General features: G+C 59.1%; 1 protein-coding gene across 2 annotated transcripts in view; it reads right to left on the bottom strand.

Annotated features, from left to right (window-relative positions):
• Positions 1–14,865, bottom strand: part of MCF2L (MCF.2 cell line derived transforming sequence like) — an 86,265-nt gene that overhangs the window by 15,872 nt on the left and 55,528 nt on the right. For both annotated transcript variants that reach the window (XM_042930528.1, XM_042930535.1), the window contains exons 5-15: positions 10,880–10,999; positions 8,981–9,097; positions 8,322–8,471; positions 7,489–7,613; positions 6,439–6,553; positions 2,942–3,061; positions 2,502–2,693; positions 1,893–2,084; positions 1,203–1,362; positions 448–518; positions 166–242 (exon numbers count right to left, since the gene is read on the bottom strand). In XM_042930528.1, coding sequence (XP_042786462.1) covers positions 166–242; positions 448–518; positions 1,203–1,362; positions 1,893–2,084; positions 2,502–2,693; positions 2,942–3,061; positions 6,439–6,553; positions 7,489–7,613; positions 8,322–8,471; positions 8,981–9,097; positions 10,880–10,999 — 1,439 coding nt within the window. The remainder of the gene's footprint in view (positions 1–165; positions 243–447; positions 519–1,202; positions 1,363–1,892; positions 2,085–2,501; positions 2,694–2,941; positions 3,062–6,438; positions 6,554–7,488; positions 7,614–8,321; positions 8,472–8,980; positions 9,098–10,879; positions 11,000–14,865) is intronic.

Raw genomic sequence — 14,865 nt, 5'->3', positions numbered from 1 at the left:
ACATCTGTCCACAGCGTGGCGCACGTGTGTCCACGCCAGGACGCCAGCTTTGGGGTAGAAGCTGACTATCCACCAGCTCTGGCTTGTTTGCACTCTGATTCTCTGCGGCCAAAGGCGGAGATCTGACAGGGTCGCACCTGCCGTGTCTGGACCAGAGCCGCTCACCTCCGCAAGATGGCCAGGCTCTCCTCCTCGTCGCCTGTGGAGCTGCCGCGGCCCTGCCGGCTCTCAGTCACTTCGCTCTGGGGAAAGACGAGCACACAGCGCATTGAGCATTCAGATGCCAGAAGGTGCAGCCTGGCGTCCTGACTTCAAGGAGCCCCACCTCATTCCCCGTCTGGGGAGGAATCTGAGGTCCCACGGGACAGGCAGGGCAGGGGGAGCCCGGTGGTGCTGGACCGCGATGGCGGGCAGCTGTTGTGGGGGCAGCATGGACTGTGGCCTCACCTTGGCCCTCCTGTAGGGCCCTCTCCGGAGCATGCTGCCCTCAGGACTGTTCTCAGAGCCTCTCCGGCTGCCTGGTTTGGAAAGAAGTGGGGAAGGAAGACGTGGCTTCATACCTTACTGCCTGGAGAGGAAGGACTGGACCTGGGAGCACCTGGGGTTACTTTGAACTTTCAGAGAGAAAAGAAGCAAGTCCCCTGGAGAAGGGTGAGGAAAGCAGAGAAACATGGAGAAAGAGGAGAGCAGGTGGGAGACAGGTGAGCAGGAAGATGGCCGGCCGCACAGGCTAGCATGGAGTCCGTGAGCACGAGGGACCCGGACACCACCAGGCCAGGGGCCAGGGTCCCCTCTGATGGGTGCCACATGCTGCAGCAGGTGGCGGGAGGGGGCCGGCTCTCCACAGTCTCACCAACTTGCGGCCCACTTGCCAAAGCCCCGAAGAGGACGGCGGGCAGGTGCCGCTGCAGGAGGGGCTCCAAGGAGCCCATGAGGGGCTGTTGCCTCGGGGGCTTTGGGCTGTGGTCAGAGATGCTGAAGGAGAACCATTTTGGCAACAGTACTGAGGACAGATGGGCTGGGGCAGAGACCGGAATGCTAACCAGGGAAAAGTCCCTGGACAGCCAGTGAATGTCCTAGTCCACGGGCCACCCCCTCTCTGCCCCAACCACTCGGCACACACTGGCCCTGTGCCGATAAAAGTTCATTTACAAACTGGGCGAGGGCCCGCCGTGGACGGGAGGGGTGGTGGCTGTGCACACCTGGGGAGGGGCAGGGTGACTTTGTGAGTGCCTCTGGCCGGGGGGCCACCGGCTGCACGGGCCGCGTCTGCTTGGCCGCCAGCTTCTTCAGGCTGGCCTGTCTCCGGTGGAACATCTCCTCCGTGCCCTCCTGCTTCTGGTAGACCTTCTGCACATGCTCCTGAAGGGACACGTGTGTGGGCTCGTGAGCCAGCGATGCCAGCAAAGTGAGAGGCCTGGCCTCCTTAGAGGCTGGGCTGTAGTGTCACAGCTAGCCGCCAGGGCGCAACCCTGCACTCCCCCCACCCCCACCCCCGCCGCAGGAGGGAGGGGTGGGACCCCGTGGAATGCAGGACCTGGAGCTTTGAGGAGAGTCAGCTGGAAGGGAGGGAGGGACACGTGGCCCCCACACGTTCCCTGCGGGAAGGGTGTGACCCTGTGGGCGCCCTGGGGGTGTGGGCAGCTGGCTGGGCAGCAGTGGGGGCTGGGGTCGGTGCGATGTACAGGGGGGCACGCAGGAGGTGGGGTGCTGGGGAAACCAGGTGGGGGCGCCCCCAGTGGTGGTCTTGCAGAGAAAGACCCCAGGCACAGGAGGGCCGCCGGGTCACGGAATCCTGTGCTGAGGGGAAGCTGAGCCTCAAGACACCCAGGGTCCCAGAAGAGCTCATGGCGGCCGCCCCTGCCCCCACCACGAGCATGGGCCCCACTTACCATCAGGTCTGTGGTGAGGACGGGTTCATAGTCCTGGTAGATTCTGTCGAGCTCCTGGATCTTGTTTTCTGCGCCAGTCTCCAGAAACTTCTCAATTTCCTGGAGGGCCGCCTCAGCACCCTCCTGGGACTGGCACTTGTCCACAGGCTGTGAGGCCAGCAGGTAGATTCCCTCATCACACCACTTCATGGACTGGACACGCCAAGCATGGCAGAGGGAGAGAGCGGGCCCGTCAGAGGCTGGGTCTTGGCGTGTGTGTTACGCGTGCTAGGCCGGGGCCCTCCGGTCCCACCAGCGGCTGCCACGATTCTGGGGATCTCTGCAACCCAGCTACACGGCGCCCCAAGGCTACGTGCATCATCCGGCCTGGACTCGTTCACACAGAGGACAGAGGGGCCAAGTGCAGAGAATTTCTGGTCCTCGGCAAGATCTATCAGCTGTGGCAAGTGAATTCTAGAAATGGGCATCTGACTGGCTGGGCCTTGAGACAGGCCCATGGACAGCAGGGCGTGGGGCCAGCTTCCAGCCAGTGACTGCAGTCCACATGGGAGGGGCAGGTGTGGGGAGGGGGACCCCGCGGGACCAGGAGGGCATGGGGAGGGGTCTCACCGCCTCCAGGAGGCTGTGCAGCTCCAGGGACTTGCTGAGCAGCCCCCTCCTCCTCTCGACCTCTGCCGCGAACTGGTTGCACAGGTGCTGGAGCTCATGGCACTTGGGGCGGATGGAGTCCACAGCGTAGTGCCTGCTGTCAATGAGCTTCTCACCCTCCAGGGCAAGTGCGAGGGCCCGCTCTACAGACACCTGCGTGGGAGCCACCCCAGGCACACGGCTCAGCTTGGGTTTGTTAGAGCAACAGGTGCGATTTCCTGGGTGGGATCCGTCAGGGTGGGAGTGAGAGCGGGAGGGGCTCCGTCCCTCCACCCGCGGACACCCCCCACCGGATGGCGAGATAGCCCCATTCCCCCGCCTTCCTAAGTGACCCTGGTGGTGCCCTGAGCACCCCCCGTAGGCTGTCTCCTGCCCACAATGGCCTACACCACCGTCCTTACGCTGGACTTCTCCTCGAAGCTGGTGAGGTCCTTCAGGAGATGCCCTGCGTGTGCCAGGCTGTTGCCCACATCCGTGAAGGTCGCTATCTTCTGGGCCAGTGCGTCTAAGGAGGCTTTGACCTGGAACACAGGAGGGGCAGGAGGCCCGGGCCCATGTCAGGTATGGAGGTCCTGCCTGAAGCAGGAGAGGAGGGAGGACAGAAGAGCCAGGTCCTTCCCGGGAAACCGGGCAGAGGGACATGCCCTCAGCATGACAAGGAGCCTCCATACAAGTTCTGCAGCCTAAGGACAGCTGTGACATCGGTGAGAACAAGAGTGTCCACCAGTCATAAAGCCGGTGCAAGACAGCAAAACCAACACACAACTGAACAAATACAAACACAACCAAAAAGCATCAGATAGAAACGGAAAGAACCAAGCCATCCCTGTTTGCACATGACCTACTCCGATATGTAGAAAATCCCCGAACTCTTAGAAAACCACTCCTGGAAAAAGTGAGATCAGCGAGGTTTCAGGAGACAAGATAGACATGCGAAAAGCACTTGTATTTCTACCTATGGTGATGAACACACGAACACCAAAATTTAAAACACCATTTACAATTGCTTAAGAATGAAATACTTAAGTGTAAATCAAACAGAACATGTACTGAAATGGTTTGCTGAAAACTGTACATCACTGATGAAAAAGCTCTAAGAAAATCTAAATGCAAGGTAAGACAGACCCACTGCATTCACTGATGGGGAGACTCGCTGTAGGAAAGATCTGACTCTCCCTAAAATACAGGTTTACCACAGTTCCTATCAAGACCCCAGCAGAGCTGCGCAGATATAGGCAAGATCTTACAACATAGATGCAGCCAACAGAGCAGAAGCAGAGCTAGGCCAATTCTGGGAGAGAACAGAAGGACTGTGCACTTGACTTCAAGACTCACCGCACAGCCATGGTCACCGAGACCGCGAGGTGCTGACAGATGGATGGGGTGCATGCCCAGAAACCCACCCAAACAGAACTGCCCAATGGCTTTCTGACATGATTTCTCTTCTCCCGTGGAGAAGAGACAGCCTTTTTGACAACCGCACCAGAGCCCCTGGACATCCCAAGATTAAAGACTGAACAATAGGGGTGCCTGTGCGGCTCAGTTGGTTAAGTGTCCAACTTTGGCTCAGGTCATGATCTCACGGTTCATGAGTTTGAGCCCCACGTCAGGCTCTGTGCTGACAGCTCAGAGCCTGGAGCCTGCTTCAGAATCTGTGATTCCCTCTCTCTCTGCCCCTCCCTTGCTCATACTCTGTCTCTCAAAAATAAATAAAAATGTTAAAAAAAAAAAAAAAAAACAACTGAACCAGGACCTGATTCTCACCCTACACAAAAGTTAACTCAAAATGGATCACGGACTTACACGTAAAACTATAAACCTTTTAGGAAGAAAAGCTGAGGAGAACATGGTTGGGACCTAGGATATGGGATGGACCAAAAGTGTTATCCTTAAAAGAAAAAAATTGGTAAATGAGACTTTATCAGAATTGAAACCTTTGCCGTGTGAAAAGTGCTGTCAGAGGCTGAGACACAGGGACAAACTAAAGAACAGATTTTCAAACCGCAGGTCTGGCTGGGGCCAGGACCTACGCATATAGGGAACTCCCAAGTCACAGGAGTAAAACCCCCACCCCCACCCAGGACGAGGGTCACAAACGGGCAACCAGGAAGAAGAGGCACTTCACCAAGAGGACAGACACAGCCACGAGTGCAGGCAGGCCGGTCCGTGTCGCCAGCCATGAGAAACGCACAGCAGAGCCACAGTGAGGCGCCCCCCATACCCCCAGAGTAGGCGTGTAAGGTATGCACACCACCGGGCACAGTGCGGGCGTGCAAGAGCCACGTCCTCATGCGCACCACTGGGCGCACAGGTGCAGGCGCTCTGGGGACACGTCAGCAGCTTCTCAGAAAGCTGAACATCAGCAACCATGACCCCCAACTGCACCCCTGAGCATTTACCTCAGGGAAATGATAGCTGTGTTCACATGGACAGTGGCACGTTTTATATGGTAGCAAAGTCCTGGAAACAGCCCAGGTGTCCTTCAACAGGAGGACGGTTAAACCGTGGCTGGTCCACGGCCCAGGACACTAACTACTCAGCGGGGACAAGAGCGAAGACGCAACACCTGCCTCCATCTCCAGGGAATTTAACAGACGGTGCTGCCTGAAAAGAGCCAGGAGGCCAAGTATGCGTGGCACCACTTCTAGAACATTCTTGACACGATAGCATATGGAAACAGGGAGATCAGAGGTTATCAGGGGTGCAGGATGGGGTGGAGGTTCAGGAGGGAGGGGTGAGGGGTATGGTTCGGGAGGGGTTGGGAGCTCAGGAGGGGGAGGGGTGGGAGGGAATAGGGTTCAGGAGGGGGTGGGGGTTCAGGAGTGGTTGGGGGCTCAGGAGGGGAAGGGATAGGACTTCAGAACGGAGCAGGCTGGGGCGGGGTGGGAGGGAAGTGTGTCTGTAAGAAGGGAACACGGGTCTGTGTTGGGACAGAATGTTCTGTGTGCTGAGTGTGTCAGTGTCAATGTCCACACTGCGATGCTGAGCATGATTTTGCAAGATGTGTCCTCTGGGGGAAGCTGGATTGAGGGCACGTGAGGTCTTGCTGGATTATTTCACAATGCACACAAATCTGCAACCACCCAGAATAGAAAGCTTGTTTGGCCAGCCTTCCTCAGCCCCTGCAGAAGTACGTCACAGACGACCACGCTCTCCATGCGCCCCCAACGGCGTGCTGTTCACAGGGGCTGGTGGGAAACCTCTCTGGTCCAAGTTGGGGAGGCTGGCTCCCTGTGCCTGCCCAAGCTTGGCAGTGATCGCTAACTGAGCCAATCCCATGTTTTCTGAAACGTGACATTTCAGGACTGGTCGGTGGCAGGGGGTGAGCGGTGTCGGAACCTGCCCTTGCACACGGCCCTACAATAGCCTTAGTGCCGGGCTTGGTGCTGTTACTCGTTTCTCATGCCCTTGAGATCCCACCCCCCACCCACCCCTAGTCCTGACCAGAAGGCCCAGGGAAAATGTCGTTCCATGGTGAGGGTGAGGGCAGGCAGATGTGTCCGTGTCCTGACCCTGCAAAAATGACTGACCAGCGGGCTTCTGTGGAGCCCCAACGCTGACGATTAATGCCAGGACCACGCCTCCCTGTCCTGACCCTCGTGCCGCCCAGTATGGGCAGGATGGGGCCCTGGGCCAGCACACAGCAGGCGCAGACAAATGCACGCTGGTAAAGGAGCATATGCATGGCTCCTGGACACGTCCCTGGGGAACACAGAAGGAGGTGCATGCCGACGGGGTCTGGTAACCTGTTGTGCGCAATGGCTCACTCGCCACGCGTTCCAAGGTCTCGTCCCACCCAGTCTCACGGCTCCGTGTGGCGCTGCCGTCACCAGGGCAGCTCAGCGCGCAGCGGCTTCCTGTGATTGGAGCGCCAGGCGCCCCCACCGCGACCACTCACCTCTCGGAAGTCCTGCTCAAAGTGCCGGAGCTGCAGACACTGCTGGAGTTTCTGCTGGTGCTTTGCCCAGAACTCATCGAAGGCGGCCTCGGTCTCGTTCAGCTGGGCCAGGAGCCTGGGCAGGGGTGAGGCTCCGTCTGAGCGGATGCGAGGTGCAGGGCGCGGGTTCCATCTCCAGGGCTGCCCGGACCCTCGCCTTCTCTCTCAGGCCCTGGACACGGGACTCGCAGGCCAAATGTGCCAGAGGGGGAAGGGACTAGTGTGTTACAAGGTTGATGTGACAGTGCTCTGCGCTTCTCACATCTGACTTGGGTTCAGGACGAAGGGCACAGTGAGCTGCCACCATTCGCGGTCACGGCTCCCAGGCCAGAGCCATGCCACCCTGTGCGTGTTACCCTGTCAGCACTGGGGTTCACCCCAGCCTCCCCCACGTCCCCCGGGGCCTCCCACGTCCCCAGCATGGAGCACTGGCCTGGCGTGTGAACCTGGGCCTGGGTCAGCCTGTGGTGGCCTGGGTGTCACCAGCAAGCCGTTCAGAGGCTCTGCTCCTGTGCCTGCCTCCTCCCCAAACGAGGACCTGGCCTATGCATGGAGCTGCGGGCGTTCCGGGGCGCCATGCGGTGTTAGGGACGGCAAGTATCCACACAAAGGGGGCCCAGGGAGGACGTGCTCGCGGTCCCCTTCACAGGGAAGGCGAGAAGACCCGAGGCTCAAGTGGGGGGTGGGAGCTGGTGGGTCCCTTCCTCACGGGCACACCAGCGGGTGGGCAGGGCTGGGCAGGTGGGGAGGGGAGAGGCTCCATGAGGCTGGCAAGACCCTGTCACCACGGACTCCCTTGAATGTCTCCCAGCCTGCAGAAAAGTGCTGTTCGCTCTGAGAAATTTTCCTGCCCAGAACAGCCACTTTCTTCGGGATATGGAAGAAGAGCATTTCAGCGGTAAGGACCTGTGGCCCCCTTTCTTCCCATGAGGACGAGAGGATGGGGGTCACTGCCGCCTGTCACTCTGTCCCCAGTCCGTGGCCATGCCCTGCCCCCGGCTCGGGCCTCACCTCTGCACGGTGGTCTGATTGTCCAGCTGGTCCTGGCTCAGGCTCCGCCCCCCGCCCTTGGCCAGGGGCTCTCTGACGCTTTGCAGGAGGCTCTGTCCCTCGTCCAGGGCCGCCCTCATGTCCTCCTGCGGGGACAGCACAGGGCCTGGCACCCCACGCTCGCTCCCTTGTTCCCCTAGAGCCACTGAAGGACGGCAGGTGTTGGAAGACTCCCCCAACTGTGGCTGGGGCACAGCTAAGGCTACAGGTCGCTCGGGGTCGGCGGATGAGGTAAGAGATAGCAGGAAACCAGACCTCTGTGGGCCTGATCCCACAGTGTCCCCACCGCCAGGAGCGAAAGAGAGGGCAGGCTTCTCGGGCTGGGGGCTGCCCCCAAGGACCACCAGTGAGAGGGTCACGGCCACCACTGACCCAGAGCCACACCCCACCCGGCACAGGCTCCCTGGGCACGGGGTCAGTACTGGAGCACGGACACTGCTTTGCGGGCTGTGGTCGCCCAAGGCGGCCCATGACCCGGCCTGCCGCCTGGGAACTGGGGGCAGAAGTCTTGCCTTGCTCGCGCTCATAAGCGGCAGACGCGCCTGGCGAGCGGCCCTGCAGCCCCGGCACCTCGGACGCCCAATCAGAGCGAGGCTGCGGCTCCTGGCTGCACTCAGGCTCCACGTCCCTCAGTCTGAGCACGAGCCCGCTTTTAGAAAGGAGTGCGTTCAGTTCCCCTGGGAGCGCTCGCCAGGTCCCCTGCCCCAGGCATCTTGGGAGCGGCCTTGGCCTGTCTTGCCCAATGCCCACGGGGCTGCTTCCCCTTGGCGGCCTCGCACAGAAACCACACGTACCTTCGCTTTGTCCTTCTTCTCCGTGTGAGCGCAGAGCACCGAGCTTGTCGACTGGACGTCATTGGGCAGCTCCGTTTCGGCCAGCTCGGTCCCGAAGGACTGCAGCATCTGAGCAGTCTGCTTGACCATGAGGGCGAAGCTTTCGATCGCCTGGGGAAGAAGGAAAACGCCATCACCAAGCTGCACCGGGAGGCAGGTGTCTGGTGCAGGGGCTCGGGCGTTGTCAGAGAGGGCAGGACCACAGCAAGCCACAGTCACACCTAGACCAGACCCCGGGCCTGGTGGCTTCAGAAACGTACTGGACACTCTCTGCGTTCACTTTCATCAGCCAGAGTCCTTCTGTGCCCAGTCTCCCCTTGCCCAGTTAAGAGAGGCCTGAGGGCCACATCCGCCCCCACCCCTCGCAGGGCTGTTGTTTCTTGGTCTCTGAGCCCAGAGAAAGCCACTCCCGAACTTATTACTCATGTTATTTCTTTAGATGACTGCGGTCCACTGAGACCATCTCCTCATTCTTGGGGAACAGAAGTGAGGTTACTGGGAACACAGCTTTGGAAAAGGCAGCATCGTAGTGCAAAAGCTATTTGGCCGATTAACTCAGGGTTAAGGAGACCCACCGCCCGCAGCCAGCACCCGCATGCGGGTGGCCCGGGACGACTCACCGTACGGTGACACAGCCACCTCGTGTGGCAGTAGTCCAGGGTCCCGCCCAGGTCCTCAGTCAGTTGGGACTTGTCGATGTAACCGTGTAACTCTGGCACTGAGCTCAGCATTATGACCTAGAGGAGGAAGAAAGCCGCCCCATGAAGAGACCACCCAGCGGACGGGGGAGAAAAGCTCTCCTGCTGTTCACTAATGGTGGCAGTGTGGACAGGAGGTGCTTGGCTTTGGACCTGGGCTTAAACCTCAGCTCTACCACTTCCAGGCTGGTTGGCGTCAGGCAAGTCACTTATTCTCTCTGTGCCTCAGTTTACTCCTTTGTGAAATGGGCCTGTGACGATGGGCCTCAGCAGGGAGGGAAGGTGTTGGAACCCTGACAGAGCTGGGCACACCACCCATGTCAGGCATCCGCCAGGGAGCTCGCGGTGGTCACTGAGCAGTGCTCTGACTTGAAAGAGGATGGTTTTGTCATTGTTCCCACCAAAGCCCAGCAAAGTCACTACAGACATCACCAGAGTCAGGGCCGTGCCCTTCCACGGGACACGTGGCTTCAGGGACCGAGGAAGCTCTTTGCACAGGGCTTGCTTTCATTGGTCTATTTCTCTTGTCCTTTCTGAGGACATTCTGTCCGTGAGTTTTGGGTAAAAATACAGCCTTTGCTTTGTAAGCTGTCAGCCAGATGCTGAGGTCCTACAAAATAGGTCCTGAGAGCTTCCGGCCAGATGGAGCCTGACGCCCCCTTGTGTGTTGTTGATTACTGAATGCCACACGTCTGCGTAGAGACCTGTTGTTAATGAGGTTCACATGCCCAGTGGCTGGACATGGGTGTCACGCTCCCCTGGGGCTGAGAGGTGGCCGTCAGAGGAGACTGGGTCCTGGTGGGAGCACAGAGCACGTCTGGTGGTTTCAGTGCCAGGCCACTAACTTTCAGCCGGTGTCTCTGTGGTTTTGTCCCTAACCGTCGAGGAAATGGGCTGTCAGAAATGAAGGCGTTTCGGTGCTGCAAACACCGCGGGTGCATGGGTTTTCTCCAAGACCCGAAGCCCGGGGGTCAGGGTTGCAGCATGCGACTCACCCACAGGGCCAGGGGCGCCTCACTCATGGCCCCTGACCGGGCAGAGCACCCCCCCCTGTGCACCGAGGAACAGGTAAAGGTGTCACGGACAACCATTGTCATGGGCGCTCAGGTCCTTGAAGGCAACCTGGTGGGCGTTGTTGAGGTGGTCTCAAGGCAAGGTCACAAGCTGGGAGCTTGTGTGCAAACTAATTCGTGGAAAACAAAGGCTTCCTGGGCGTTGTCTGGCAGCCTGCCCCGCACTGCTCCCACAGTGACTGTCGTGACGCGGGGTGCAAACAGGCTTCACGGGAAATAGGCTTCCTGGGTGCCCAGGTGGGAGGGGCTCTATGTGGCCTTTGTTTTCTTGAGGATGGGCGACTGGCGGCAGGGAGTGCCCTCCCTGAGGCTGTCTGTGCTGCTGGGGTGAGGACAAGAGGCAGGGGCCGCCCACTCCGCTGGCTGCTCAGGGTCCCCTCCGTGGGCTCGGGACACTCACACCCAGTCCCCGGGCCCCCGTCTGGTCTCTGGCACTGGCAGAGCCTGGCTGCTTCTCGCTAGGAGGCTGATGATGGCTCTCAGCCTGTTGGGCTCTCGTTCTTCGGCCTGACCCTCAGTAAGAATGTTCTAGACTTGTGGCTCTGACAAGCACCTGCACTTCCACAGGGATCACCCGAGGCACAGGGTGGATGTCAGCCCTGGGGAGCGCTAGGGAATGAAGGGGCAATGCCCAGCGGGGTTGCTGTGCGCTTGGGCACCTTAGCACCTGAAGAGTTTTGATCAGCTGCGTGGGCCAAGAACGTGGTCACGCTCCGTTCTGCCCACAGAGCCGCGGCAGGCCACTCACCGGCACCTTCATCTTAAAGTCATCTCTGTTGAATTTGAAAGCGAGGTCAGAGAGGGTCCTTTGGAAAAACCCCGCTGGGCGCAGGACAAGGACGAGCTGGAGGTTTGCCGGGAAGGACGCCTGCAAGAGAACAGAGAGGGCCGTGGGCAGACGCACTGCTGGATGCGGGGTCCTTGCATGGCTGCAGTGGATGTGTGGTCCAGGCGGAAGGGCGCTCACTGAGGCTGCGTGGTTGCTGACGCTGGGCTGTTAGACACGTCCCACGTCTTACCAGGAGAAAGTCACACCGCCTCTGCAGCTACGTCACGTTCGTTATCAGCTATAAAGTCAAAAGCTTATTACACTAGTTACAGGCTGAAAGGTGTCCTGCCAAAGTCACGTGTTAAAGCCCAAACCCCAGTGCCTCAGGATGTGACTATATTTGGAGAAAAAGCCTTTACAGAAGTGAGCAAGTTTATGTGAGGTCATCAGTGTGGCCCCCAACCCAATATGCCTAGTCCTTATCGGAAGGAGACACTTGGGCACAGACACACAGGGAGATGCCGTGCCAACATGGAGGCCAAGACGGGGGATGTGTCCATAAGCCCAGGGACCCCAGAGATCACCAGACACTGCCAGAAGCCGGGGACAGGGACAGGGTCTCCCGCATGGCCCCAGGGAACCAACCTGTAAGCCCCTTCACCTCGGACCTCGGGCTCCAGACTGTGAGGACGCGAGTGGCTCTCTGTTGTTTCCAGCCCCTCAGTCTGTGGCACTTGTTATGAGAGCCCCAGGGAACTAAGATGCTTGTCAAAGAAAAACAAAGCCATATAGACACAAGCTGTGTTCCAAAACATACACGGGAGCTCGCGCCCTAGCGCACGCACCGCAGACAGGAGTCTCTTGGCTGCCAGCTCTGCCTATAAGGTGTGTGACCTCGGGTACACTGCTCACCTCCCTGTGCCTCTGTTTCCCCGTCTGTGAAACAGGGACAAAACAGTGCCTCCCCCAGTGCACACTCCTACTGCACCTAATGTGGTGCTCGCACAAAGCCTCAACAACGTGGTATGACACATATCACTGAAGCCTACTCCACATGCCAATACTTCCAGGTGCTGATGCCCAGGGAGCCCCCATTACTATAAGAAGCATTCTGAAGGAACTGAGTTTGATTTCTGGATAACTAGGCCCAGTGCAGCTAAAATACAATGTACAGTAAGGAGCAGCACAGCCCAAGGCCCCACATCGTAGGGGCAGGAAGGGGCGCAGCAGGAGAGACGGCTGGCCCGGGTGTCCTGGCTGTGTATGCGCCCCTCTCTATATCTCCTGTGTGTCTCAGCCTGTTCACCTGTCCACCTGCTGATGGATGCTCAGGCTGCGGCCATACCCTGGGACACGCTCTCGGGCCCAGACCGCTCTCAGCCTGGCCAGTGGAATCGAGCCTGAGATGAGGAGCCCATAGTGTAGCTGTCCCAGTGGGAGGGAGCCTGGCCTCCTCCTCCTGACCAAGCCCGTCCCGGAGTCTGGGAACACCGGGTCTGACAAAACTCTAGGAACAAAAGGTACCTGAGGGCCTCACTAGGGAACATAAAACACGTTCAGTCCTTGTGTGGTTCCAGTGGCTTTGAGAAGACGCATGGACCAGGGCTGTGGTTGTCTGAGGGTGGCCCCTCTCCTTTCACATGCACTGCCCTGGTTGGCCCACCCCACGCAGCCCTCAGACTCCACGGCCCTGTGGAGTGTCTGATCCAGAGGGTCTCACAGGGCCTGGAGCATCCCCGGAGAAGCTGGGGAGAACGGGATCAGGGATCCTGGGATAGCTTTACTCCCCACCCACAGGCCTCAGTGCCACCAGGTGCAAATAGCTGAATGTGGGGCCCTGGCCTCAGCCCCAAGGTCCCGAGGCTGGAACTGCACTGAAAGCCCTGAGCCTCTGATGCCAGACCTGATCTCTGTGTGAGAGCAAGAGAAGGGCTTGGACGAAGGTCTGGGCCTGCAGGCATCGGGCGGCCCAGGCCAGCACCTGTCAGTACCCATGACCGGTCAGTGCTCGGCACACACCCAGGGCTCTCCTAGCCACCCCTTCCTCCTGTGCCCCAGCCGGGACACCCCCAGATTCTATTGCTGGCTTCCCTACTCCTCACCCCCCACTGCTGCCCTGAGCCGATTCCCCCCGGAAGTGCCACCGTGACCCTTCTATGAAGTCCACTGTGTCGTGACACATCCTGTGCAAACCTTCCAGAGACTTCCCCAACCCCGCAAACAAACCAGAGTCCAGAGCCGCCGCAGTGGCCTCCCTGACCTCGGCCCCACCCTGCTCATGGCCCCCCTCAGGGCCTAGCCTGTATACCTGTCCGTGCTTCCTGCTGGGACACCCGCCTGGCTCCCAAGGGCCTCAGTCCACAAGAAAGCCGCCTGCCCCCTGCCCTGCTTCAGGCTTGAGCCCTCAAGCACACAGTTTACATCCCTGCAACTCCACTTTCTGCTCTGGTCTCTGCACCCCACAAATCCCCACAGCCCAAGGCCACCGATGACCAGTGACCGTCCTCGGGTGGCCCTGCCCCTGGCTGCCTGGAAGCCGTGTGAGCCGGTCCCACTGTGTGACACTGCCTGCGGGCCACAGCAAGCGCCTCACCTTCCCCCGTAGCTCCTCTTCCACCTTTGGCCGCCGGCACGTGGGAACTACCTGTCACTGGGGACCCCAGGTTGTGTCTCTGGCGGGGGGCCCCTGAGCCTCTGCAAGGGCCCCGCTGTCTCCGGCGCCCACGTTCAGCCATCTGTGGCCTCCGGGTGGGCCTCTGCACCGCCCCCGGGGACAGGTGCCTGCTAAGCAGTGTGGCGTGTGGGCAGGGAGGTGCTGAGAGCCATGTCTGGCACCACCCACAGCCTCCACATTCAGCTTCGTTCAGGGGGTTGGGGGGGGAGGCCTCGTGTGGCCCGCGCCCATCTGCTGTCCCGTTCTGTGCCAGGCACCCACGGCGCGGCCCAGAGGGGAGTGGTGGAGGCAGCCCCCAAGCAGGGCGCCAGGTCCCCACTGTCTCGGTGGCACTCATGCGGGTCGGCTCCTCTGAGAAGAACAGAAATGACTCAGAGGAACGACACCGAAGGTGGGAGCCCATGGGCAGGTTCTGGGTCACCTGTGACGAGAGGGCTGCTCGAACCTGTCACTGGCCTCTGGGAAACTGGCTGCCACTATTTAAGGAAAAAGCTCCTTAAAAGTCTCCCTGCAGAGATGACAGTGAGCCATCTTTTCTAAATTTCAAGATGGTTTTCATCACCCTCATTTCTCCTCCAGGCACATAGATCCCGCTGCTGAAGGCGGAAAACACTCCCTCCCCTGCCTCCTCTCTGTTTTGGTCCCCGATTCTTCAACACGGAAGCGGTCACGTGAGAAGGCGTTAAATGACCTACACAAACACATACTTTGACCACAAAGAGCAGTAATTAAACCTTCTCTGGGTTGGAACCAACTCTCTGAACTGAGAGCTGGGGAAATACCAACATGAAAGTCATATTTTAAAAACAGAGGTAACAGGGGGCACCTGGGTGGCTCAGTCGGTTGAGCGTCCGGCTTCGGCTCAGGTCATGATCACGCAATTCGTGAGTTCGAGCCCCATGTCGGGCTCTGTGCTGACAGCTCCGAGCCTGGAGCCTGCTTCAGATTCTGTGTCTCCCTCTCTCTCTGCCCCTCTCTGCCCCTCCCCCGCTTGTGCTCTGTCTCTCTCTCAAAAATATACATAAAGCAAAACAGAAGTAACTAGATAGAGGATTGGGGATGAGGGCTACAAAATAACATCTTTTTGTAACTTAGTAATCCAGTGACCATAAAAGGGTTGTAGTAGGTTTCTAAGACACTGAAACAAAATTGTTTATTTTCTGGGGCTGACCCTGGCTGACTTAGCAACATGCAGTGTGATGGCCACACAAATGTCATCTGGAGACAGAGAGTTAAGTGGTTTCTGGATCAACATTTCTAGAGACGCGTGTGCATCTACACGCACAGCTGA

Source organism: Panthera leo, chromosome A1 (assembly GCF_018350215.1).
Source record: "Panthera leo isolate Ple1 chromosome A1, P.leo_Ple1_pat1.1, whole genome shotgun sequence".
In the NCBI taxonomy this organism is placed as follows: domain Eukaryota; kingdom Metazoa; phylum Chordata; class Mammalia; order Carnivora; family Felidae; genus Panthera; species Panthera leo.
This window is presented reverse-complemented; position numbering and strand designations above follow the sequence as displayed.